At 40.5% G+C, this 27,200-nt stretch overlaps 1 protein-coding gene across 9 annotated transcripts in view; it reads left to right on the forward strand.

Moving 5' to 3' along the window:
* Positions 1-27,200, forward strand: part of fgfr3 (fibroblast growth factor receptor 3) — an 83,255-nt gene that overhangs the window by 38,436 nt on the left and 17,619 nt on the right. For 4 of the 9 annotated variants that reach the window (XM_015040594.1, XM_015040596.1, XM_015040600.1 and 1 more), the window contains exons 4-7: positions 164-229; positions 9,795-9,964; positions 18,777-18,900; positions 20,418-20,608. In XM_015040594.1, the coding sequence (XP_014896080.1) occupies positions 164-229; positions 9,795-9,964; positions 18,777-18,900; positions 20,418-20,608 (551 nt within the window). Of the gene's footprint in view, positions 1-163; positions 230-9,794; positions 9,965-18,776; positions 18,901-20,417; positions 20,609-25,219; positions 25,365-27,200 lie in introns of all 9 variants that reach the window. The other 5 variants (XM_015040595.1, XM_015040599.1, XM_015040601.1 and 2 more) reach the window with 3 other exon arrangements.

Below are 27,200 nucleotides of genomic sequence, written 5' to 3' on the forward strand. Positions count from 1 at the left end.
TTTAATCTCCAATTCACACACATTTCTGGGCTGCACACGTTGTAGACGTGATCGGTGAATTGTTTGTGTTCTTGGGTAACGGTCCAAAGCATGTAGGAATTGTTGAGTCAAAATTTTATGTAATGCGTGTCATTCTGAAGCTCCCATGTTTCTGATTTTTCAGATTCTCTGTCATCTGGTGATGATGAAGACTATGATGAAGATCCAGAAGATGCAGGTAATGGAAATGGTGAATTTCTACTCTTCTGTTTAATACATTTGTAGTAATAGCTGTTGTAGAGTAGATGTTTTTTATGGTCACAAATGTCAAACATTTCGGGTTTGAGAAGATCCTTTTTTGTTGTTGTTTGACGTGAAATAACCGTTAAAGAAGTTTTGATAATTCGGGTTCACAATTGTGAATGTATTTCTTATCCATGCAGAATCTAAATAATGGTGATAAACTGAAAATGTTCCATTAAACCAATTGTAATGTGCCAGTTCTGTTTAAACAACTGTTCGTATTATCGGAGGTGCAGGAAAAATAATTTCTCCAAAAAAAAATTTCCTGGGATGTATTTAGTGCTGGGGATTCTGAATCAACTCCAGATGCTCAAAATTTGTTTTCAAAATATATTCAAGTTGTACGTTTTTGCCGCTCCCAAGATTTCACCCAAGATTTCATAAAAAGTCATGCGTCATTCCAACGTGTTGAATCCACAGCTCTTCTGTAAAATCACTCACTACAATTTCCACAAAAAAACAAAAACAAAACATGCATAATTAGCCGCTCCGAAGTATAACAGGCTTGTCGCTCAAACGCCTGAATGAGACGCTGACAATCTCCTCTGATTGGCTGATAGATGATGAATACTAGCACCATGGCTGAATTATGAATACGTCTCATGCAACTGTTTACATCAGTCGCTGCCATCATTTTTAATGATTTATGTGAACAAGCTTATTCACATGTGATTTGAATTTCACCTCTTTTTTAATGGAAACACGACAACTGCAAAATCATGTTGTTTCTTACATTAGCTGAATAGACAAATTTGCCTGCATTTCTTATAAGACCAGCTAGTAAGACTTCCATCTTTACTTATTTGTTTATTCCATTATATTTCAGGATCTAATTACCGAATTAGTTTCTTTTGTGCAGGAGCAAGGTCGTGTTTAGTGAAAGTTTTTTTCTGGTCTATGACTTTTCTGTTGAGTTTTATTATTATGTGGCTTTAATAACCTCTAACTATCTTGCTGGGCTCGTATAAACCTTTAGCCCACAGCACTTAGCTAAATACCACCAGCACACAGATCAAAAAGCTCCCGGGTTTTCCAGCAGGTAACAGCCCTCTAAGTGCTCTGCCGGGACGAGAGCTGATTTGGCATTCAGGAGCGCGCCGGGTTCAGGTGTAGGGTAACAAAGAACAATGAAGAAAGGCTTCTGCCGACTTCGCAGACTTCACACGCTCCGTTCTGTCAGCCAGCACGGCTGCAGAGAGACTGAGAGCGTCTCCTCCGCTCTGACAGCCCTCGACCAGCCAGACGACACACTGCGCTGTCTTTATTGTACCATATGGAAGGAGACAGCGGGAAGGTGAGGCGCAGACAGGTGTAGGGGACTCAGAAGAGGGAATTGACATTATGGAAATACTGTGAAGGATCAGAGGCAGATAGAAAGAAATAAAGAGAGACAGGAAGTAGGAAGGAGAGAAGATAGTAGGCAAAAGTAAGACATGAGTGGATTGGTGCATTGTGGAATCTGGGTATAGGTCAAAATGGGAATATTTTATCTGACATTTTCATAAGGAATAATAACTGGAAAACAACCCACTGCTTGAAAAATGAATGGGATCTGTGCCAGAAGCAAAAACATGGAACTGTTCTGATGACAGAGCAAAAGGCGGATAGCGATCTGAAATCAGATTTCCATTCCAGACTGTTCAGACCTCCTGACGACACGTCACACACGAATCAATCTAAAACAGCAAGACGGTGACGTTAAGAAAAGCCTGTGTGCCTCATGGTCGTCATTAATATTTCATACAACCTATTGTCATTTAATTATAATCATTATACGGGAAGAGACAGATGTTGGTGGAGCAAGGGAAACTTCTGTTAGAAAAAGTCTTAACATTTCATTGTTTCTGGAAAGATGGTGTATTGCCACGTAGAATTATACATGCTATATTCTGCATGATTTGTATAGTTTTCTTTGGCTATTTCAATTTAGCTGACTGACATTTTTCTTTAAAAATCAAGATGATGTAAGAACAACAAAATATTTGAAGTCTTGCTCTCTCTTGCTCTCCTGCAGCCTGAACCAAACTCAGCCATGTCTCAGCTACGGCAGGACAATAAATCATAACATATATCACAATATTAATATATAACACTATCAAAAGATATTATTCAATATATGGACTATTCATTGAACTCAGATTCAGAGCCATACTGCATTCTGGGGGATGTAGGCAGAGGAAAGACTTTAGCCCCTCACCCTCCCAAAGCCAGCTTGGTGGCATCAACTTATTCACTCACTCTTTCGTTACCTAGCAACAACTTGTTGAGTTTCACTGTGCCTCCTAACTGCTGAAAAATAAGAATGATGTGGAAAAAAATGAGAAAAATGTCACATATTTTTAAAACAAAAAATCAAGAATAATCAAAATTGACAGATAAGAAAAGCTTATATGCTGGCACACTTTTTCAGCCATATCGTCCAGCCCTAGTCTCAACATGTTGGCTCTGTTTTTGTTCATTCAATGTTTGTTATTTAGAAACAAATTCCACTCCAAAGTGCGTTATCAACTTATTATGATGACAACCTGCCGATCAACCCCAAAATGTATCAGACACTTTCTTTGTTCAGACTTTAATTTAAAAAACTGAATTTGTTTAGGTATTCTTGTTTTATGAAGACAGGACAGCCCGTCAACATGCAGTGTCTGGGTGAAAATATTTAATCTTTTCAGTCTGATCTCACTGAACCAGAAGCCTTTATCCCCAAAGCCTTGCAGAAACCCTCCTGTCATTGTCTCTGTGCCGCATGTCCGACTGGATAAGCGGAACACCTTGAGTGTTAAACCCGAACATGTTGAATGCACAGCCTTTGCTTAGCAGGAAAGGCCTGGACCGTGTTCCAAGCGGACATAAGTGGCAGCAAAGGCAACAGCTTTCGGCAGACATCCTGCACTCCGGTAAATACCCTCTGACTGCCAGACTTAATCTCTGGGTGTAAGTCTGCCTCATGACATACGAGGCTCCGATTTCCCGGCCAAAAGGAGAGGGATTAGCTCAGAAACATTAAACCCCTATCACAGCTTAATGTCCGATAAGCCACTGCTAATTAGTGGGGCTACAGCAGGAAGGAGCCATGTGACGAGCCACACGGCCAGCCGGAGAGTCCCTGATGGTGAGCGGAAGAACATCCACACACACAGAGAGAGGACTCTACCAGGGATGTGACTCATTAACACACCTGGTGGAAGAATCTGAGGAAGACATTTTGAAGATTTGACTTTGTAAACTTAGTTCCGTGTGAATGCCTCCAACTAAATCGGGAGGTCACTGCATCAGGAAATACAGCCACAGCTAAACGGAAACGGATAAGGAACTGAGGTTAACAACAGCAGTGGCCTCCAAAATTATTCATACCTACTATTACCTTTATTTTACCATTGATATTAGAAACTTCTTTTTCAAGGGAGTCCCGGCCAAATGCAGCTAAACAAAATTACATAGTTAAAAGAAAATGTCAAGCTACAGAAACCGGTACATGTCATTAGTTTGGATGCAGAAGCACTAAATGAGATGAATTCAGTCAGTCTCAGAGTTTCTTGTAGAAAGTTCCAAGAGGGAGCGGAGTGAACGAAAGACTCTTTACCTTGAGAGCACAAGATGTTCACAAATGAGTGGGAAGTCAGACAAATTTGTGCGAGCTGAATTGAAAGGCAAAGCTCTGGATTTACTGGTCGGTCTACAATCCGACCCTCTTCTATGGTCACAACCTCCAGGTAGTGACCGATAGAACGAGATTGCGGACACTAGCGTGTGAAATGAGTTTCCTCCATAGGGTGTCTGGGCTCTACCATGGGTTGAGAAGCTCAATTATCTCTACCTCTTTCTTTCAGGAAATTACCTTTTTATAGAGTCTTTATACTCCAGTTAACAGTGAATTAATTACTAAAGTAGTTGCAGATTATTTTAATAATCGATTAATCACGATTCATTTGATTAATCGTTTCAGCTCTACTGTAGATTACTTAGCAGATTAAGACTCAATGTCTCCATATGTACTGGTTCTTCTTCCACCCTTTGAAGCCCTGAAATGCCTCAGTGGTTGAGGCGTCTAAAAGTGACTAATGTAAGCGTTCAGTTATCTTCCAGTCGCTCACAGTGAACGGGACATCTGAAAGTCCATTTTTTTTTCTTGAGTGGACAAGCAGTGCCCACTGTCTTAGCTTGTGGTGAGTAAAAAGTGCAGCGTGTGTGTGTGTGTTGGAGGGTGGAATGTTAACAGAGCCTAATCTGTGCTGTGCCGTGCTCCGGAGCTATGCAGCCTCCGTGTTTACCCTGGCAGGAGAGCAGAGAGCCGGACGCCGGGCCATGCAACGCTGCTCCACAGCCGCCATTCCTCCAGCTCTGTTTTCCTTCGGTCCCCGCAGGCCCTCCAGCGCAGTGCGCCTTCAAAGGGCCCCAGTGTAATCTGTAATGAAATCTGCCTGTGTGCTCACAGGCGTCAGCGAGGGCAAATTATACAATTACGCAATTAAAACACCCTCTTCGACTTCACCCGGTGCGGTGTGTCAGTGCTGGCAGGCCTCGTGCCCCGGCCGCCGGCCGCCCTCCACGTCCTGCCCCGTCTAATTGCCGCCACGCTCAAGCTCAGTAGACAGATGTAACGCAGTCACGGCTCTCTGACCTGCAGCACGGAGCCGGAAGTCAGAGGGAATGTGAAGACACGGAAGCAGGGGTTTGGGGTCGGAGAGGGTGGAGCAGTGGGAACAGCAGGGCTTAAAGGAAAACAGCCATAGAGTGTATATCAATGCTGGGGCTGCACAACTCCACTAACCTCTGTAGTTTATTTCTGTTCATATAAAAACAGCTCATCTGCATGTGGAGCAGCATTAGAAGAAAAAACAAAAGATCGGATCTAACTAACCTTTTCACGCCTTTTGATGTCGTTCAAATTACATATTAATATCTGTATCAGTCCAAATATTGAAAAAAATTCTAGAGCAGGTATCGGTGACAATTTTCCCAGTATATAAGTGCAGATCTGTTCAGTTTAATTCTATGCTTTGTACTCTGAGCGATGTCATGCATTATATATTTTACATTATATTCCTATTTGCACTTTTTGAACTATTTGAAAGATTTGTTACAGTTTATTTTTATATATTTGACCAAAATAGTCGATCTGTTTTGTCAGTTTATTTGTTATTATTTATTTTCCATTGGCTGTTCTACTCCTAATTACACTGACTGAACAAATAAAGTTGTTTTTACATGTTTGACTAAGCTAGTGAAGCTGTTGGTAGTAAAGTGAGCTGTTATGGGGCAGAGTCGGCAAATACACTTGTAATTCAGTGCATCTATGTTTGCATTTGAAAAAGGAAATGTTTTGAGCTGTTTTTCTGTATCGGATCGTGTCGGCCAATATCTGCGTCAGTATCAGAAGTGAAAAAGCGAATCGATGTGTCCCTGACAAACATAAACGTTTTTATTTGATAAACCAACAGAAACTTGAGAACAAATTCGGGAGGAAAAAGATGTATAGCTTTTCTTTTTCTTTTTATGTTGCAAAGTGTCCCCACATAATGATTCTGCCATCCCTATGTTTCAACACAGTTGCGTTTACTGTCGTTTTAAAAGCAGTATTTTGATCATGTATTTTTATACAGAAGAAACTGAAATATTTCTGTACATTCCTGTCAAATCAGAGCGATAGGACTCTGTAATAGAGCAGTTAGTCTTTGCTCCTCCCACTGACTGGCCTTTCTTCCTTCTGTGTTCAGTGATTTCCTCCATCACACTTTGGAATAAGTTATCAAACATGCTGGAAGCCACTGGTGTAGTTTTAGGCACTGGGAGCGTTTTCCCCACTCCGCAGCTGTCAGGTGGTCACGTCTGCAGTGGCATGGCTGAATCAGGCTGTTACAGTGGAAGAGTTTCCACTACAGCAAATATCCAGGCAGGAAAGGGTTCTGTGGACCGTGTGCCTCTTTGGAGGTACCCCCCCTCACCTCCCACCCCCATGAAAATCCCGCCTCTGCTGAGGAAATACCATCCTGCCAATTAGACATGGGATAGAATTCCTGTGTGTAGCAGAGCACATGGAGCCAGACTGCAATATGAAAGAAAAGTCATATTGCAATCAGAACAGCTACTGCCTGCTGCTTTTAAAGTGAAGGAAGGCTTTATGTTTTTGCTGCTACATCTTCTGAATCTAAATTCAGAGAAATTACCCTATACTATATTGGTGTAGTGATAGAATTTATCTCTTCTGTTTCACTTTTATTTTTATATTTCTTGCTTCTTTTGTGTTAAGATGCCCTAATCACTATGCTGTGACCAATTTCTCATATTTAGTCTATGCCAATTTCATCCAATTCTGAATTAAACACTATGAGAAAAATAAAAGAACCACAGAAATTTGTTTTCTAGCCTTCCAGCAGTTGTCATTAATTATTTATGTCGGCAGATGAACCAAGACTTGGGTTTGTAGGCAAACCAGAGTTTGTTTTTTTGGTCCTCATCAGAGTTGGATTACGGATTCACACTTCCCCAAACGAACCAGATTTTCTAGAGAACCCTTCATCATCAGTCCTGGACTCTTTTGTGACACTCAGAGGTTGGAAGCGTTTCAGGATAACAGAGAACAGTTTTCCTGTTATCAGGTGAAACTCTTGCCCTCTCGTTCACTCTAAATGAACACTTCATGAGACAGTTCTCTTTTAAACAAAGAAACACCAATCAGTAGGAAAGAGTTCGGAATCAGATAATTCACTTCTCAAATACCGAAAAATCAGATTCTACTCTCTCAATTTTATTAAATGCATCAAAAATAAGAAAAAAGACAAAGAACTCTAAAAATGCACCAGCTACTTTGATGCATTTTATTAATTTTATTAAAAATTAAATAAAACCTAAGAATGTATGCATTTAATGCAAAAATAATGACCACCTTGTCAAAACTATCACCTATTACATCTGACCGCACATTCTTGTATGCATTAGTCCAAGATTGATTGCAGTCAGAACCAGCAAGTCAAACTTTTACAGGAAATGGTTAGCTAACATAAAAAAAGGTAACTTTGAAAGTTTCTGTGGTCAGTACCATCGTAAACACCAAAGAATGCTGCTGTCAACGTGACCTGGAAGCTCTATGTGATGGTGTGTTCAATTAACTGAAAAAGATCTGTTTTAAGACTTCCGTTTGTCGGTCATCGAGGCCCGCTCAAGATGGAAATCCAGTCAAATTCTTGGTGCACCTATACAGTTTTATTGTCTGTATATCACTATCGGAGCAAGATATTGTTTGGGAAGAATCCTCAGAGATGTTGTACTTGGACTGGAATTTGATTACAATAAAGGATGTCTCAATGACTGAACAAGATGTTGGAAGAGAAAAAAAACGCCAAACTTGGGTAGGAAACCATGGTGACTCCTCCAACGTATTTAGTCCCCATCTATTCTGGGGTTGGAGACATCATTGTGGCTGAGGGACCGACAGCAGGAAAGCGTTTTCAGGCTTGGATGAGTTCAGAAGCAGAAGGACCACACATTGGGAAAGCGACTGTTTAAAAACCCTGTGTATGTGTGTTACTTTTCTTTTTTTGGACTGAGTGTGTGTGGCTTACTGCAGTGCCAAGAAAACAATGTGTTCAGACTCCTTGGAGGGTTGTCCCACACCAAGAGGGAGTAACAAGTCGCTAACGCTACAGGGAGATCGGGGGGCGAGTGGGGAAGTCAGGAAGCCTCAGAGTTTCTCCATTTGGTGGTGGAGGTGGAGATAGTGTGCAAAGTGCTGGATGTGGGGAGAATGTTTGTCTTTGCAAGCTGAGGACGGTGGAAGTCTGCGCTCCACGCACACCTGCTCAATTACTGTCTGTCTGATAGGTTTTTAGGAACCTTCTGTTTGCTTTCTCAGAGGATACGTCTGTGTCTCTCAACACTGAATATCTCCCTCAGTCTGGTTTCAATTACTCTGTGAAGCCGATGCCAGTGTTTGAAAGCAGGAGCCAAAACACTGTGTGTCAGAAATGCATCAGAACACCGCAGGCATCGTGATAAAAGCACATGTAGCAGATCTGACGCCGAGATTGTAATTTGGCAGTGATTGACGTCCCACCTGAAGTAAGAAAGCGTCACTTCGGCTGTTGCAGGGTGGGGCCTGGGGGGATTCGGATTACTTTTTAATTATTATCTCATACACGCCTGATGGAGCACACACACGGACAGAAGTCCTGGCATTCAGATGGTAATTAGCTCCTCTCTCCCCTCCGGAGTTTGGAAAAGTAAAAGAGACATCTGATGACTGGTCAGCCACCTCCCCAGCTTTTGTCCAGGGAAACACACACACACACACACACACACACACACACACACACACACACAGAGAGAGACCAGTAAAGAGAGTGAGCATACCATGCCTCAGTGCTCTCACCCTCCTCATCCTCACAGATGGGACAAAGAGCTCGTCTGACTGGCTGCACTCCCTTTGTCCAGCGTCTCCTCAATACAACTCAATAAATCGACCCTGACAGGTTTCCAAACTCCCAGGATCGCGCAATTCAGATGAACCCTCGCATTGTTTCGGAGGCGGAGGAGATGATAAGTTTTGTTCGGACCATCGGAGAGCTTCAGGCTTCGCTTCTAATGCTTTTTCAATTTCTGTCACGCCGTGTTTTTCTCTGCGACGCTGTTATGAACTAAACAACACCCTTTGTAAATCAAGCGGGGCTTGAAATTGGATGAAAACGGGATTGGATTAGAACTTTGTCCGCAGGTGCCTGTAAGCTTCCAACAGTAACATATGACCGTTTTCCATACTGAGCCACAGGTCAGTCACATTGGAAGGTAGATCGTCTGCTCTATCACATTAAATCCCAATAAAATACATTGAAGTTTGTGGTTGTATGTTTGGCCATTGTCATCCTACCCAATTCCGCTGGATTCCCATCTCTAAGTTGTTTACAGCGCACACAATTGCCAGTAAACTTCATCAAGTTGGAGTATTACATATGTCACGACTAAACGTTAGTGATTGAGTAAAATCATTGCAGACTTTGACAGAGTCCATGCCTCCAGGAAACAATCGTTTCTCAATAGCCAGTGGTCCAGTTCCTCTGGGCGAAGCGACGCTCAGAACAATAGACTGGTTGCCCCCTGGCTAGGTGCGACTACTTTTGCACAAATGTGTGTCCAAATTTTTAAAAATAAAGCTGAAACTTTGAAGAGCCAACTCATGTTTCCTGCTTTTTACATTGTTGTGGCGGAGGATCTTTTGGAATCCAGAATCTCGAATCTCCCATTTTTTTCTGGCAGAGTGCATAACTCATCCAAGCTGCATCACTTTCAGAACAGGGCAGGAGATCAAGCTCTCCCCTCTGCGCCATCTTTTTGTAATTATAGTAACATGTATGTGTACATTCCCAAAAGGTCTTTCCTCAAAATGTAATATGATCTAAAAAAGAAAACAGGAGCAGAAAACGACCAGCAGGCCTATTTAGCATTTTTCTCTTAAGTCCTTTCAGCTCTGTGGGAATTCCTTTATTGTCTGTAACGATATTTTGTGTTTGAACCCACAGAAGCTCCTTTTTGGACCAAGCCCGAACGGATGGACAAGAAGCTCCTGGCCGTCCCCGCAGCCAACACCGTCAAGTTCCGCTGCGCCGCCGACGGAAACCCAATGCCAACCATCCACTGGCTCAAGAACGGCAAGGAGTTCAAGGGCGAGCAGAGAATGGGAGGCATCAAGGTGAGAGGAAGAGCATGTTGACACCTAAAAGGGTAGAGGAGTTCAGGATTAGATTCAAACATTTACACTTGGAACTCTGCCAGGCGGAGGTTGCAATCTCCACCCCTTAAGGTGCTACCAGAGTGTCCCGTAGCAAGGCATGTTAATCCCCCTGGGAGGATAGATACGCCGCTGTCCATCCATCCGTAGGGTTAGAGCCAGGATTGGTCCTTGACGTGAGTTTCCGTAACTAAAGGAGCGTAAACCTTGAGTGGTGATAGAATGGCGTGCCCGGCGGATCTTCTCACGGTGTATAAATGTCGTGAAAGACGCCACGGAGGCATACTCTACCAACTAACGACCAAAATAAGTTTAATAGTGGTGGTGGTGGGGGGCCAAACTACATCCTGAAACCAGACACATGCATGCTCGCATGATAGTCCAGCGCTGACAGTGAAGTGCTGCAGCAAACAGCTGCTGTGTTCAGTTTTGTCATCAGAATCACTTGAAGCTGAGCTCTGTCACAGCCTTAGGTTTGTTTAGCTAATAACTAATGACTAAATATGTACAGTAATATTGGAACTCACTGGTATTCGGTTTGGAAAGTCCTGCCAAACATGTTCAATTGGTCAGAGTTACTCTTACTTTGCTCTCTATTGAATAATCTTTACAGCAGATTTTGATCACCCATGAAAAAATACTGTAACAGGATCTTGTTTTACACTAGATAAATTTGTATTTTGAAGAATATCATGGGAAAACTGGCATTAAAACGTCACTTTGTGGTTGTAAATTAGCGTCTTATAATGTCTCAGCAGAGAAGCACTGAAACATATTTCTTCCAAAGTGGAACTTTGGCCTTTAAAGAGTTAAATGTAATGAGATCCTGCAGCTATTAACAGTTTACAGAGATTTCCAACATCTGCTCCCAGCAGACCAACAGCAGTTGTCTCCCCCGCTCTGTCCCCACTCTCTGTTCTTCTATCTATCTATCTCTCCCCCACCTCACACACACACTCACCAACCCGCACAGATTCACACACACCTGTCAGCAGCCCTCAGGACACCCTAACTTGGACTGAAGTGGCTCCCCGACAGCAGCTTTTAGCGTCTGTAGTGTACATGATGATTTGCTGATGATAAGGTTGGTTCCACGTTGTTAGCAACAGATTAATCCCCAACTGACTGTTCAGAGTATAACATGTTTATTCCACCTGTTTGTCTGATCTTCAACTTCTTCATTGAACTCCTGTGAAAGTCCTTCTATGGGGAACATTTACATCAGTTCTACTTAAAAAAAATATTTGAGTATTTCTTGTGAATTAAGGACAATTTGTACTAATGACCTTTTGTTTTTTTGTAAAAGCCTTGTAATACCTCCCCTGCTCCAGCAGATGGTGATAACTTAGAAAACGCATCAAAATTCTGATTTGATTCTGAAAAGTCTAAAGCGGTTCTGGTCTAAAGATTTTTCCCAAACAGTTGCACCTTATGCTTTTTTTCCCTTACTAACATTAGCGTATTGACATCTTGATTTTCACATTTAATTACTCACTTGCCTACTATTCTATCTGGTATATTAAAGCTGCTTTACTTCTCCTTAGCCGTAATTTAAATTTAGATCTTTAGGGGAGATTGATGACTTATTAAGATGTTCCTCTCTTATTGAACATGGCAGAAAAAGTGGAACATCTTCCTTTATGTCTGTGTTGGTTAATGAAGACGTTCTCCCATGTGTCTTTATTGAGTAATATTCACGTGCTCCGCCCCTCCCTTCTGTCCCAGAACGGTTTTAGGATCCAGTTAGTGATCACCATGCGGGCAGTGTTTGCTCTCGCAGAGGTGAAGGGAGAGGTCATGGCACTGGGTGACACGCCAGTCAGGCTTCGGGGTCGTCAGGCCTAACAGCTTGACCCCATCCGAATTTCAGACCTCTGACTACATCACCGCCTCATTAATATCTTTATTTTCTCTGCATTTTAGTGTCTTTGATATTAACAACACTTGATTTTTCTTGTCATCCAAAATGTTTTTTTCTTCTTTCTACCACACAGTTCATTATACTGTGATGTGATATTTAAACAAACATCTCGTTGTCTGTTGCCAACAGTACCATCACTCTCTAGACCTTAAGTCTAATTCAAAGAAATTAAAAAAAAATGCATCAATTGTTTAACATTTATTTCTTGTTAAATCTTCCAGCCTTTCACAAATCGGAAACTTCTAATGTCCAAAAATGTATCTTTTCAAGACTTTTTTAAATCAAAATTTATGCTGATTAAAAAGTTTCAATAAGTACCAGTGAAACGATATTTTTACAAATTCAAATTCTCATTCAGCCCATCCTCCCCCAATTTACTATAGTACCTCTAAATAAAAACAGCTGATTACATTCAGAAGTCACCTAATTGGTAAATATAATCTATCTGTGTGTAATTTGATTCCTATGGAAGCATTTAACTGCCAGAGTTTGGAAATAAATTCAGGAGCAGTGCCTTGTTTAAAAGAGAAAACTTTCTTGTCATAATGAGATGCAAAACACATTATACAGAGATGCATAACCTCGTTGAAATCAAAATATCTCCCCTTTTAAATATGAAAGATCCTAACATTAAGACTTTAACACTTCTTGGGATTTTTAGAAGCCGTCTCGAGGAAACCGGGTGTCTTTATACCTTTTAACAAGTCGCAGTCTGTCAGAAGAGCATGTTTTTTAAATACCTGGTAAAAACAAGAAAGTTTCTCATTATAATGATGAGATTTGCATATCGTCATAACGAGAACGATACCTTTCTTGAATTTCTTTCTGAGCTCTGCCAGCTAGACGCTTCTGTAGCTTTCAATTATGGAAATGGAATGAATAAATAGAAATAAAGACATGAAGTATTTCAAACAGATTGAATTGTCTCCACATCAGTGTGAGCGATGGACTGATGCGGACAGCGTTCCGTCACCCCGTATCACCCCGTCTTCCATGTGGAGGTGATGGGTTCATGTGGGGGGGGGGGCAGAAGCCATGGGGGCGGGGCCTCGGCTCTGTCACCACTACAATGACATTCTAAAGACTCTATTCCCATCGGGGTCCTGAAGGTGAAGCCATCTTCCTGCTGCATCCATTCTGACTTGACAACATCATCTTGGTCCTGACAGCCAGGGGTCATTTTAGCTGAATGAATCTCAACCATGCTGGTTTTGAGGACCGCTTTGCTCTTCACGTGAGGCGCGTGTTTAAGGAGCAGCTAACCGACCCGTGGCATAGTTCTGATCATTGTCCCAGTTCTATTTGACTTATTGCTAGCTAAATCAGGCGGTTGGGCCTGAAGCCATTAAAACTTTTTCAATTAAACTTTTTCGATGGAAGTCCGTCAGACCGTTAGCTAGCAGGCATAATTTCAGTCAGATAGCAGCTCGCTCACTGCCAGATTGTCAGCTCCACTGAAAGATTCAACCAAGCCTGTCACAATAAGCAATAAATTAAAATGAGCAAAAACTGATGGACCGATATGGACTTTGAATTTTATCATGATATTTTGTGGTTCTCTTGTGATGACGGTAAAAATTGTGATGAAAAACTATTATGTATTTTTTACATGACTACATGGCAGTGAATGCATGGCACAGCAATAATAGCTCCTCTTGAACAGAAGCCATCTACAATTACTTTTTAAATAAATTGGAATTAATATGAGTTACATTTAATTTCCCTTTGGGATCAATAAAGTATTTCTGAATTTGAAAATATTTGAAAATAAAATAAAATGTACTATAAGAAATAGAGGTGTGCTGATCAATCGTTCACCGATCATAATCGGCCGATTTCCGTGAAAAAGTGTTTGATTGGTGATTGCCGATCACGGTCTCTTGTTGCCAATCACACAAACCGATCACCTGTTTCTTATTTCGCAGCCTGCATGTGCAGCTGGTCTCCTCTTTACTTCACTGCGCAAACGCGCAGCAACAAATCCTATAACGCACTGAGTGAATGGGGAAGTTTGCGCGTTGCGGCAGAAAATTGAGGCACGTGGGGTGAAGCACATCAAAATGCATCAACACGACAAATCTAATATGGCATAAAAACAATGCCATACTTGACGGAGTTTGGCTACATCGAGGCTCACTGCAGTAAAAAAGACATATGGAGCGATCAGATAGCAGGTCTACGTTTTGCTCTGAAGCATACATTTAATTATTCCTCTCCCACTCTCGGCGTGTCTTTTGAGGAATTTAAGTTAATTTTCAAGCACTTTAAAGTTGTTGTTAAGATGTGTACATCATTTATTAAATCTCAGATTCCAGCTCCGTTCTGCTTCCCGGCAACTGTGGAGCTCTCCGAGGCCAGGGCCTGAAGGTCAAAGTTTAACCCTCTATTGAGCTGTCAGATGGACATGGCAGGAGATGGGCGTGCCATAAGCCCTTTCAGCCATCTTTTCTCTTCCAACACATAAAGCTGCTGTTTGGCGGAAGCGGGGGTTTCATTGTGTTGCTGACGGCGTTATTAGTTGGGGGGTTTTTTCTTCTTCCATACAGAATTTTCACTCTCTGTTTTGACAGCTTTCCAAAGCAGGGGCTTTTAATCTGCCTCCACTGTTACTTTTTAAGACTTTAAGCACTTCAAAATCCTCCAGTTTCCACTACAGTTTTTAGCTCAGCCTCCACTAGAATTTCTTCGCTTGTGAGATATTTTTAGACCCTTCTTTTTTTTCCTCATCTAATTTTAGACCTCCCATTGCCACAAAGCTCACTTTCCTCACCTGTTGATTTTTTTTATTTTTATTAAAAAACACTATGGCTTTGAAAGGCAGGACTTGTCGTTAACAGGGTTCAATTTTGTCGCTTTCACACATCCCGTTTTATAACCCCATCCTCGTCGTCGCTGATGCGAGTGTCAAGCTGAGCCAAAGTCAGGCAGCAGACGAACAAAACTTTCCCAGTTTTAATAGTGAGCCCCGAAGGGCCGCGTCTTCCTGCTTCCGCCCTCTCTGCGGGTCAAATTAGACAGTAGCACGGATCCGGGCCGCTGGTCCGCTCTGACACACTCATAAATTCTGCTAACTGGCCCCCACTTGTTCTGACAGGGCTATTTTGCGAGGTGAAGACAGAGGGTTTGGACTATAAAGGGGAACGGCGCTTCCTGTGTTTTCTCAAACAACTACTACACCACCAAAACATTTCTATTTTTTTCTTTTTTAACGTCCATCAAGGATAATTCACTTTGTCTGTTGAAATGCATGAAATGGCCAGCTGCTGGGATGAGCTAACCAAAGAGTACTTCAGTGTCTTCCCTCTGTACCGGAAACAACAAAATCTTTGTCTCAGGATGCACAGATTCACTTCTTTCCACTTCCGATACCGATACCTATTTGAGGTTCAGTGTCAGCCGGTCACCTACAGAAAAACAGCTGAACTGAACTCACTACAACAGTTTCTTTTTTTAAACAGACATTAATGTACATTTGGTGTAACTTTGCACTAGTACAGATCACTAAAATACACCGATAGCTTCACTAGCTTGGTCAAACGTATAAAAACAACTTTAATTTGTTCAGTCAGTATAATTAGGAGTAGAACAGCCAATGGAAAATAAATAATTAAGAAACTGAAACTGACAAAAACAATAAGTTGACTAGTTTGGTCAAACGTAAAAAATAAACTGCAACAAACCTTCTTTCAAATTGTTAAGAAAGTGCAAATAGAAATTCTAAAAGTAAATAATAAAGCATGACGTTGCTCAGAGCACAAAGCATAGAATTAGACTGAATAGATCTGTCCTTATGGATTTTGCACAGTTACAGATACCTGATCTAGAATTTTTTCCAGTATCGGTTCTGGTATAGGTCTTAATGTTGGATCGGTGCATCTCTAGTTTTGTCTTTTTTCGATGCAGGCGTTTCCTTGCAGTGTGAACCCCCCCTCCATTCCCATGGCTGGCGCTGCTCCCTACAGCCGCGGCCAAAGCCCCTAAAACCTTTAAAGCCTCGTATGACTGGAACATAAGCTGCTTAATAATTTAATTCTGCTTGGAATCTGGCATGATTGAAATGGATGGGATTATCACGTTTGGGGACTAATGCTACAGGTTCACCAGGGGTTAGCCAGTGTAACATGTTAATAAAAGCCAATGGCCTGCGTGTAGAAAATAATTAAAGTGACCAATGAAAGTCGGAGGAATGTTGACGCTCAAAGTCACTGAGTTCATATTTAATCAACAGCAGAAATTCAATTTCAGAAAGAGAGAGATGGATACAGTGTCTCGCCATGGCAAACTTTTTTTTGGCATTTTTGGGGGGAATTTTATGTCATACACCAGCACCAGGATGTTTTGAGGTTTTTTTATAAATGAATATCTGAAGAGTGGGACATTCACTTGAGTCATTACTAGAGATCCATCAATTTGATTATTAAATAAATTGATATTTGAGCTCAACATGAAAGATATTTGTCATTATTTAGGTTATTCAACCATCAGATTGGTGCAGAGTGTTATTCTACTCAATATTTTCAGTGTTTCAGGAACTCTGATCATTGATGGAACTTCTTTAGAAATGTGCAACGTGGACGCTGACGTTAGCCCTGGGGACGTCTGTGCTGCTGCTACACGTTTAGCATTGAGATGCTATTTTAGGCTTGAATAGCTTTGCTTACAGGCTAACTGCTTTTAGCACAACTTGAACACAACAATAATCTTTTCCATTGTCCAATCAGAACAATTTTTGAAGAAGAAATGAACCCGCAGTGGACGAAGAGAAGCGGCTTTGCCATCCATCGTTGCAGATATTGCTTGTACGTCAGATTTACAGGCCTACCAGAAATGCACAGACAAAAAGGTTCCCACTGGAACTTCTGAATGTAACTGGATGGTTTTGCTTAAGAAGGGACTGTGTAGAAATGGAAGCAACACTTTTCAGGTTTCTATTTGTAAACGTTTTTGAACAAATCCTCCCACTGTATCCTACCACTGCCCAGTATGAACTAATTTATGTTGCTCTATCACTTACAATCTCAACAAAGAACATAAAATGTGTGAAAAGCTACAGAGTTATATATCCTTTTGCAGGATGTTACGCATTGTGAAATGGCACATTTAAAACCAAAACATGAGTTCAGATTTTTTTTACAAAGTTCATCAAAAACGTAACATCTGAAATTAAATGTTTTCACATCAGAGTCCCAGAAGTAGAGAGAGAGTGGTAAATGTATGGCGTAGCTGTGATTATAGTCTCCCTGGTTCTGTTGGTGGTCCTGGCTTTCACTGAATATCAGCTCCAGCTCATATTTTACCACATTTTAGCCTCCTCCCTTCTCATGCACCAACTTTTTTATTTTTTTCCTCCCCTCAGCGACCACAGCACAAGGCGTCACTCATCTGCTCATGAGAGCAGCCATTGACTTGAGTTTGACTCCTCATCTCAGAGAGGGGATAGACGGGGTGGAGCCAGCCATTCCACAGAAAAACCATTTGCCAACGCCGAGCGGCGGCCTGGTTTATGTTACCATGCAACTGCGAGAAGAAGAAGATGAAAAAAAAAGCACACTCAGGCATAATATTTACACTGTTGCTTTATTTTCCGAATGCACCTCCAAGAGAGAGGGTGAAGAAGTGTGTGCTCCAGAGGGAAGAAGAAGAAGAAAGAACGGTAGGAGGGATTCGTTGCCTGCAAATGCGACGCATATATCTGTCCGGTTCCCCCCATAAAGCATGTTTATGAAAACATTTCCCTACGCAGGTGAGGTGAAGTGTTCCACCCCGAAAAGGCACCTTGTTGACATCACTCATTAGACATTCTGACCTCTTCAAGTGAAGTTCACCCTGCGGCGCCCGTTTCCTCCCGTTAAGCGGCGCGGGTCGCCCCCGCCGGCCCGTGGTCCTCTGCCAACTCCCTCCCCTTTGCTTTGCCTTCTGAGCCTGTCAACTTAGTATCTATCTGTCGTGCCTTCCAGCCGCATCTGGTTTGAATTACTGCGTAAAATTTAGCTTTTGAGTCTCCGGCGATGGATTGCTCTTGAGTGGTACAGTGGAACCAATTTTGGAGGTGCAAAAAGAAGAAAAAGTCTGTCAGCCCTCACAGCCAGTGGACACAGACATTTGCTTTGCTGAACACTCACCTGTGAAAGTAACCCAGTGTGAAAATGGCTTCTGTTGATGAATGATGATAATTTAACCTTCATTGTTTATGAATTTTAGCTGTGTTATCAAGTTGAGAATTATAGTGATCCACAATAAAGTGAAAAATCTAGCCTGTATCTTTCTGTTATGCATGTTCCTTAGCTGGTGTTGATTTGATTACGTTTTATGCAGACAATAATCTGTTGTATGTGTATACGTCAAACAAATTCTGGCATTGTAGAGTTCAGTTTGTAACACTCGCACCTGCTTGTTTTATTATTGTGTCTTAAACTCAATAAGACACATCTCCTTAGATGTTTTCAAATGGACTTTAGCTCTCTAACTTAAACCATGTTGTAATTAAGCATGTTGCAATTAGTCAGTTGGATGATAAATTAAATTAGCTGGATGATTTTCATCCAGATTAATATTTTTTGAAGGAATGGATTAATAAAATTAATCCATTTTATTAATTTAGTGGTTTTCATTTCTGTTTTATTTATTGTTTTTGGTTTTATTTTTGGATAATTAAAATATCTTCCAGTTCCAGTGTGAAATTAGAGTTTATCGGTCTTTAGGAGGGCACACTTGCATTATTACATCCTTATCTTTGAAAATTACCTCAAAACAATATTATCCTGTATCGCAATAATTACTGGCACAATTCATCATCCAGGAATGTTTATCGTGACAGTCCTGGTACTAATGACGCATTCCTTCTGTCTTCAGCTGAGACACCAGCAGTGGAGTTTGGTGATGGAAAGCGCCGTGCCGTCGGACCGGGGAAACTACACCTGCGTGGTGCAGAACAAGTACGGCACCATCAGTCACACCTACCAGCTGGACGTTTTAGGTAAGCATTTACTTTCACTTTAACTTGTAAAAGCTAAAGGTTATCCTTCTGTCGCTCACTTTCAGCTGCCGTTATTCAGTCTTTTTATTACGTTTTATGCCGATGATATTCAGTTGTGTATGTTTGTAAGCAACAGCAGTTTGAAAAGTGAGCTCTTGTGTTGACAGTTTATTAAAGTTGCAGTAAAACTGAAACAGAAATCGCTGCTCCACCTACAGCAATATGAACTAAGCTGACACGGAGAGATAAAAGGGACAAAATTTTAAAAAAAATCACTAAATCATTAGCAGCAATATAAAATCAATAAGTACATTATTAGGTAAAGTAATATGAAGTAAATAAACATTTAATTAAATATTCAATTTAATTAATATAAATTAATTTATTAAATATGTAATTAAATCATTAAAATATTAACTTATAGCTGATGCACACAAATAATTAAATATATATGTAATTATATAACTCCTGCTCCATGAAATAATTTTATCTGTCAGAGTTGCCCATTGAAACTGCGGGGCAGGGTTAACACTGACCTGCTGAACGCAGCTAGCTTAATTTACTGTAGTTTTTTGCCGGATCTTCTAACAGAGGGAGTAGAAATGGCTGCATGATTTCACATTGATGTTGGGTGAGTAGAACTTCAGCTTTATCCTCCAGGTAGTCTGAATGGCCATCTCCTGCTTCTATGTCGTCTAACTGTAAAATGTCATGGAAATCTTCCATTAAAATTACACTAAGCTAGCGGAGTTCAGCAGATCAGTGTTGGCCCCGCCCACAGCACTGCCCTTTGATTTTATGGAGGAGTTTCACAGATAAAATGACTTCACGGTAACTCTGCAGGAACAGGAACAATGAAACTATTAAATTATCTAACTAGATAGTTTGCATGTTTTATTTTGTTCCTATAATTTTTTTTATGCTAACAATTTTTTCCTAAATTTTAGGTTTAATGATTTAATGAGATATTTCTTAAATTCATTTTACAGTAAATAAATGATTAAAATATTTAGTTAAACATTAATTTATTTCATTGTACATTTAATAAAGTTTTTTTTTTATTTTTTTTTTATACATTTTGTCCTGTTTAACCCTCAATAAGCCTGTATTTTATCTGTATGTCCAACATGTTCAGTTTTTGGAACTTGTAAAATTCATCTTACTTTGACGTTTACAGTGTGAGGAATGTTTCTAAACTCAGACCTGTTTTGCTGTCTATTAAACTAGACAAAATTGCTCATGTCTTTTTCATGCTTACAGTCTTGTTTACTGGCCTAAACAAAGCTTTCGCTTAAACATTTACAAGTCCTTTAAAATTCTGCGGCCAGGTTATGAGCTAGTTCTAACAAGAGAGCTCATTCCACGTCTGCTTCGTCTGCGTTTCACTGCTTTCCTGTTGCTCTCAGAATTCATTTTAAATTGCAGCGTCTCACATAAATATTCAGGGAATAATTTAATCTGTCTGATCTGGTTTTAAAAAAAAAATTAAAAAGCCTTACTGTCTATGCTTCCCTCAGAGCGCTCGCCCCACCGGCCGATCCTCCAGGCGGGCCTGCCAGCCAATCAGACTGTGGTGGTGGGCAGCGACGTGGAGTTCCACTGTAAGGTTTACAGTGACGCCCAGCCGCACATCCAGTGGCTCAAACACATCGAGGTGAACGGCAGCCGCTACGGCCCTGACGGCGCCCCCTATGTCAACGTCCTGAAGGTGGGTTTGGAGCTACACACCGTGGTGGGTTTACGTCTTAATGAGCCAGCCTGGAGCCAGGCTCGGCGCGAGATAATTTTACACGTAGTTAATCTTTCCTAAATGTCGTGTTTAATGAGCCTTTGCAGAAGGGGGGGCCGGCGGGGGCCACGGGGCTTCCTTCACCGCTCTTAATTGAAGAGCTCGTTTCTCGAACGGTGAAGCATCGTTACAACACACTGGAGCGTGTGGAAGTGAAGAGCCATTAAGCTAATGATATCACTGCAAATCAAAGCAGATTTCTGCTCTCACTGCGAGCGTGGCGTGTGATGAAGCATCTTGTTGCTATTTTGGAAGAGTTTTCTACCCATGAAATAAATTCATCACTAGCTGTGTCTCCATTACAAATGTGTGCAGATCCTTGTCTATATTCTGCTGATGTTGGAAATATAAACAATTTTGCAATTGCGGTGATTCCATTGATAAGGAATTAAATTAAAATCATGTGAATAAATTTAATTAAAAATCATGACGGCTACATGAGATGCTCATAATTCAGCCATCAGAGGAGATGTTGGGGTCTCATTCTGGCGTTGCAGTGACAAAGCCTCTTATACGTAGGAGCGGCTACGTATGCAGCGTTTTGGGGAAATTCTTGTCGGCCATTTTACAGAAGAGCTATGAACTGAACACGTTGTAATTAGGGCTGTACCGATTACAGTTTTCTGGCCAATAGTGGATTACTGATCTTTAAAAAGCCAGACCTGCCGATGGCCGACATCATGTTTATCAATGTTTTTTGTCTGAAATGCTGCTAAATATAGCATGAAAGTTGCTGAGTTGGTAACAGTGACTATAGTTAACTGATAAAATAGTGGATAAGATCGGCTTCACATGTAAGTGTAGTCCGATCACCGATCTCCCAAAATGATGGAAATCGGCGCCAACAAATCAGCCCAAGTTGGAATGACACACAACTTTTTATGAACTGTGATACTGTGAGAAAAAACCCCAAAAACAAACTATGATCCTCATGCTACTTCCTGATGTTTTCTTCGACGTTTCCACCAGTTGTAACATCTGAAAAAAGTGTTTCCATTGCAGTTTTGTGAAGTAATCCAATTTTGATATGCCCAAAAAAAAAACATTTCATCATAGTATCAAATTTTTTTAACAAAAACATACATTTTGTCAAAATTGGCATGTTTTCATTAATCAAATGTGATTTCCTACTTTCAAGTTGGACAATTTTTATGTTTAATGAAAACACAGCTACTGAAAGAAGCAACTTCACCTGGAATCCACCATTAACATTGTTTTTTTTTTTTTTTTTTTTTTTTTTTTTTTTTTTTTTTTTTTTTTTTTTTTTTTTATGTTTTCTGGTTGACGAGGGGAATACTCCCATCGCAAACCAACAGGGCTTTTGCACCCTCAAGCTTTTTTTTTTTTTTCTTTTCTTGTCCCTCTGGAGAGAAGGAATAAAAACAAACATCTGGTTTGGACTAAGTTAACTGCTGTGGTGGCGGCAAACGCAGGGAGGGAGACGGGCTCAGCTAACCGCCGCTGCCGTCAGATGTGCTGCGTCGCGTGGTTTGAGGAGGAGGAGAGAATGAGAGAGCAAAGAGGCACCCAAAAAAAGCCATGGAAAAAATGAGTGGGGGAACCGAAGGAAGGGCAAAGTCAGCAGGGAGAGAGAGAGAGAACGTGTGACAGAGTGCCGGGGTTAGATGAAGGCTTGTGTGAGAAAAAAAAGGAGGCAAAAAAGGGGTATTAAGACCAAAGAGTTGGAGATAGAAACAGAGAATGGAAGGAAGGAATAAGAGGGAAGGAAGGTCACGGGGCTGTTTTCCCTGGATCTGTCTTCATACATCTTTCTGCAACGACACGAAAAAAGAAAAACAGCAACATTAAAGACGGAAAGACTTTCTTCGGCTGCAGTCATCTATTATCCTGCTTATGTGTCAAAAAAAATTGTCTCACCTACAATTCCTCTAAGGAATTTGTCATAACAGCACAACAGGTCGCCAAAACACTAATTATGGGGGGATTTTTTACAAGACAGAGACGGGGTGAAATTTTATCAATTCAATTCAGTTTATTTGCATAGCGACGATTCTCAAAAAATGTCGTCTCGAGACGCCTTTACAAAAAACCATCATTTCAAACAGTACAGTAAATTCAGTTTATTTTTCAAATAAAACTTTCCACATTCACTCATTGCTGAAGATGTAGCGACAGTAAACAATCGCTTGTGTTGGGTTGTTGACTTTTCAGCAATCCCTCATGCTGAGCATGTGGCAACAGTAGAGAGGAAAACCTCCCCTTCAACAGGAAGAAACCTCCAGCAGAACCAGAACCCGGCTCAGTAAAAGACACCGTCTGCTACAACCGACTGGAGGTTTGAGAAAACAAGAAATGATGGAGGAGTATGTTCTATGTGAAAGAAAAGTTAATAGTCACCCTACTGTTACCAGTTCAGCAACTTTAGCAACATTTCAGACAAAAAAATCTGCCAAAATCGGTGTTTAGAGGTCAGATGTTTTAAATGTCGCTAATGGGGATCGGCCAGAAAAATGCAATTGTTGCACCTTTTTTTCTTTTTTTTCTTTTTCTTTTTTTTATGCTTCATTTTTGCATTTTACGTGTTCTCACAGGATGAAATTGGTTAAAAATGATATTCTTTCATTGTATTAAAACTAATTTTTGTAATTTTAAGCAAAAACTTGTACCATGATTTCATTGCTATCATTTAAAACAGAACAGCAACAATTATTCCTAAAGCAGCTGAAATTATTTATTACAGTTAGGAGCATTGTATGTCTTAATGCTATTTTGATTTTGGTATGAAAACAAATGCATAGAATAAATATCCACTAATAGCTGTTAGGCGCTTTGGATTCTGGATTTATTTAGCAAGCTGCTTATCCCACCTGGTCTTTTTATCCTCCCTTTATTCAACCATGATTGCAGCTAACCAGCTCTTTCACCATCCGTTTTAGCACAGCAACTTAATTGTTTTAAATTTTAATAGAAAAAAAATGCAGTGTAAGACATGTTGGATATAAAGCATCCAGCAGACTCTGGGAGAGTGTGTGAAAAACCGATGACTTTAATTTTAAAAAAAACAAGATGAAATGGGGAGATGAATGGGCAGAGAGACGGAGTGTGAAGGGGAGGAGGAGTGGGGGGGAACGGCTCCGTCGGCCCAGACTGAGGCTCCAGGCTCTATTTTCGACCGCCGTATAATTGAAACAGTATTTACAGAAACTTGTGTGTGCCTCTCAGTGAGGACTCACCACAGCTCATTCAGACATGATATGCTCTCTCTCATGTGTGGCATTTAAACACAGCTCGAGGTGGGAGGAGTGTCTCTTTCACTGTTTGTTTTTTGTTGTTGTTGTTGTTCTTTTTTTTTTTTTTGGGGGGGGGGGGGATTGATCTTTGGTGCCTGGAAAAAGACTTAACATCGAGGCGAAAAAGAGGAGTCAAACACTGGATGTTCATTTAGCTACATTAAAATCTGATTTGCTTTCCTTTTATGTGCTGTTTAATAATTTAGGCCCATCTGGGCAGCTAGTAGTTGGTATGCATTCACAGATGCATAAGAGATTTAACACCAGAGATGTTCACACGTCAGTTCTTAAGACTGCAAGTGAAATGCACTTTTATTTCTACTGTACAGTCAACTCAGCTCATATATGAATAGAAAACATGAGATTTTCTTGAGCTGCTGCTGTTTTTTTGTTGTTGTTTTTTTTACAGTAGCTGCGTTTCCATTAGAAATGTATGCAAAACTTTGTCCAAAAAAAAAACACAGTTTCGCAATTGGGTTGTTACCATTAAGTAAGAAGCACAATTAAAATCACATGTGAATAATTTTGTTCACTTAGTAAGTCATTAAAAAACATTCAGTGCCATCATCCTCCAACTGCTTCCTGTCATCATCTTCTTTGTGGTTTTTGCCAGTGGCAACATCCAGTTGTTGATTATGTGACTCTTGTGATGCAGAAAAAAGTGTTTCCATTGCAGTTTTGCTAAGTAAACCAATTTCGACTGAAAACCATCTCACTGTTTGCCAAAACTTTTTATTGAAAAATGAGTTTCTTTGTCTAATTTGCAGCATTTCCACTAAGTAAATTTATTTTCATAATTTCAGTTTGTGTAATTTTGTGGTTGAGGCAAACGCAGCTACTGAAGGCTTCACAGACTTCGAAAAAATGCTATTTCATAATTGCAGTGTTTCCATTAAATAAGAAATGCTATGGAACTCACATGTGAATTAAGTTAGTTGATTGTATTAGTCTTTTAAAATCACAGTTCATAAAAACATTTAAAACCAACAACTTCCTGCCATCATCTTCTTCGTAGTTTGCGCCAGTGGCAACATTCAGTTGTTGTGACTCGTGTGATGGAGAAAAATGTTTTGTGAAATAAATAACCACCTCATCCTTCCACCAAAACATTTTATTGAAAAAATAGTTGTTTTTTTCCCAAATTAACCTGTTTCCACCAAGCGACATTTTATTTTCGACATGTCAAATTGCACAATTATATGGTCAATGGAAACGCAGCTACTATGTTCTTCCAAGACTTTCCAAGGCCTCACTGTGCCTCTCAATTTTCCCTTCGCAGAGTAATGTCAGTAAACACACCGTGGCTCGAAGTATTCTGAAACTGTCCAACGTGACAGAGAATGACGCCGGGAAGTACTGGTGTCGTGCCTCAAACTTTGTAGGCATGTCGGAAAAAGCTTTCTGGCTAATGGTGCACAAACCAGGTAAATACTGAGCTGCTAGCAGGAACCGCCTTCACCGCGTCTGACGCTCTCCGCTGCCTGCAGGGTTCCTCTTGGTTGTGGGTCTGCTTGACTTGCTAATAGGACAAACACACACACAAACACACACACACGCATTCCTCTACTGGGTTCAAGTAATCACATCTTGCTAGTGAGTAGCTATCATTCATTTTAACTCTGAGCGCCATGTTGACCCTGATCAATAGCAGACACAACATTGCGTTCTTAATTGCTGCCATGGCTTCAAAAGTCTCACTCTCACACACAAATGTGCCATAAATCTAAAACCTCACTGACCAAGCCTCCCTCAAACACAAAGATTGCTATTGATTTCCCATGGAGGGCATTCTCCCGCAATATTAATGGCCTTTATATCAGAGTATGCAGCACGGGGCTGTGATAGCGGCGCTCATTACTGAGGCACTTTTGACTGCTCCTTGTTGCTGTAGCATTAGTCAAAGTAGGAAAAATCATAATTGAAGTGTTTTTATTTATTTATGTACTCATAATGCTGTTTGCTAAAAGCGCAGTGTATCAAACTAAGTTTTCAAGATTATTATTGAGAAGTTTTATTTAAAAAAAAAAACACAAAATTGATTTACTTATACATATCTGAACATAAATTGAGACAGTAAAACAGAGTAGAGGTAGGAGGTGATACACGACTGATTATCGGTGTAAAACAGCATTTTCTGCCTGTAGTTCTTACTTAATAGACAAGTTGCTTGGACCCCACAGAATGATGCTGCTACCACCATATGTCCCCATGGGAACAGTGTAGTAAGTTAGAAGTCAGATAAATGGGGACAAACCTCCTCTAGTTTCTATTTTCAGTAAATAAACATGCAAACATCTGTTCAAAACACACTTTTAAAGGTTCAAAAAATGTGTCTGAATTTGTACAAAATGAAACCACAGAAAGTTATCTCACAGCAGGTAAGATGTATAACCTTCATGCACTTCAGAAAACTTGAATTGTCCTTTCAGTGATGATTGTTATAATTGCTTCAAATTTAACAATATTAAATATATTTTATATATATATCAATGAAATGTGGTTGCAAATTTGGGGATTTCTATGCAGCTATAGTCCTGGCAAAATGGGGAATGGACAATGAGAGCATTTTTAGTGGCTCAGTTTAAAATCACAAGCCGCTATTACAACTTTATCCTGTTAAATTTATCACGTTAAAAGTTTTGTTGTCAGCTGGTCACAGATACTTCCACCTTTACCTTACACCAGTGGTGGGCAGCGCAAATTAAAAAGTTAGTTGCGCTAACCCTAAAACACTAATCATAAATATTAGTTCTGCTAGCACTAAAGTGCTATACCAACACAGTATGTAGCGGAAACTAATGCTAATGAGCTAAATTCAACCATGTTGATTCTCACAATGTGTGCCATTGACCAAAACTACAACATAAATGTCAAACTTTATTCAACTCAATGTTTACTAAACAGCCAAGCAAATTAGCACTTTAATTTAGGGAATGCTAAGGGCACTAAATGTTTTCAAAGTTAGCTAAAGCGCCAAAAGTAAAATTAGCTCTGTTACTAGCGCATTAGTGGAAGTGTGCCCACCACTGCCTTATAGAAATAAATGATGCTGTGAAATGCACATTTCTTCAAATGTCTTTCTAATTTAAAGTTGGCATTACCCCCCACATACACACACATACACACACACATTAAAGAAAAACATTCATTCTGTTGAGATGAGCACAGCTGGGTAACGGTGCTTTTTGGTATTTTCAGCTGTTGGTGGTGGCAAAGCTGACTCCTCGGCCCTCTGCTCTTCTTCAGGTGTTTGGTGTTTA

The sequence above is a fragment of the Poecilia latipinna genome, unplaced genomic scaffold, assembly GCF_001443285.1.
Source record: "Poecilia latipinna isolate Pla-1442-1.1 unplaced genomic scaffold, P_latipinna-1.0 Scaffold519, whole genome shotgun sequence".
In the NCBI taxonomy this organism is placed as follows: Eukaryota; Metazoa; Chordata; class Actinopteri; order Cyprinodontiformes; family Poeciliidae; genus Poecilia; species Poecilia latipinna.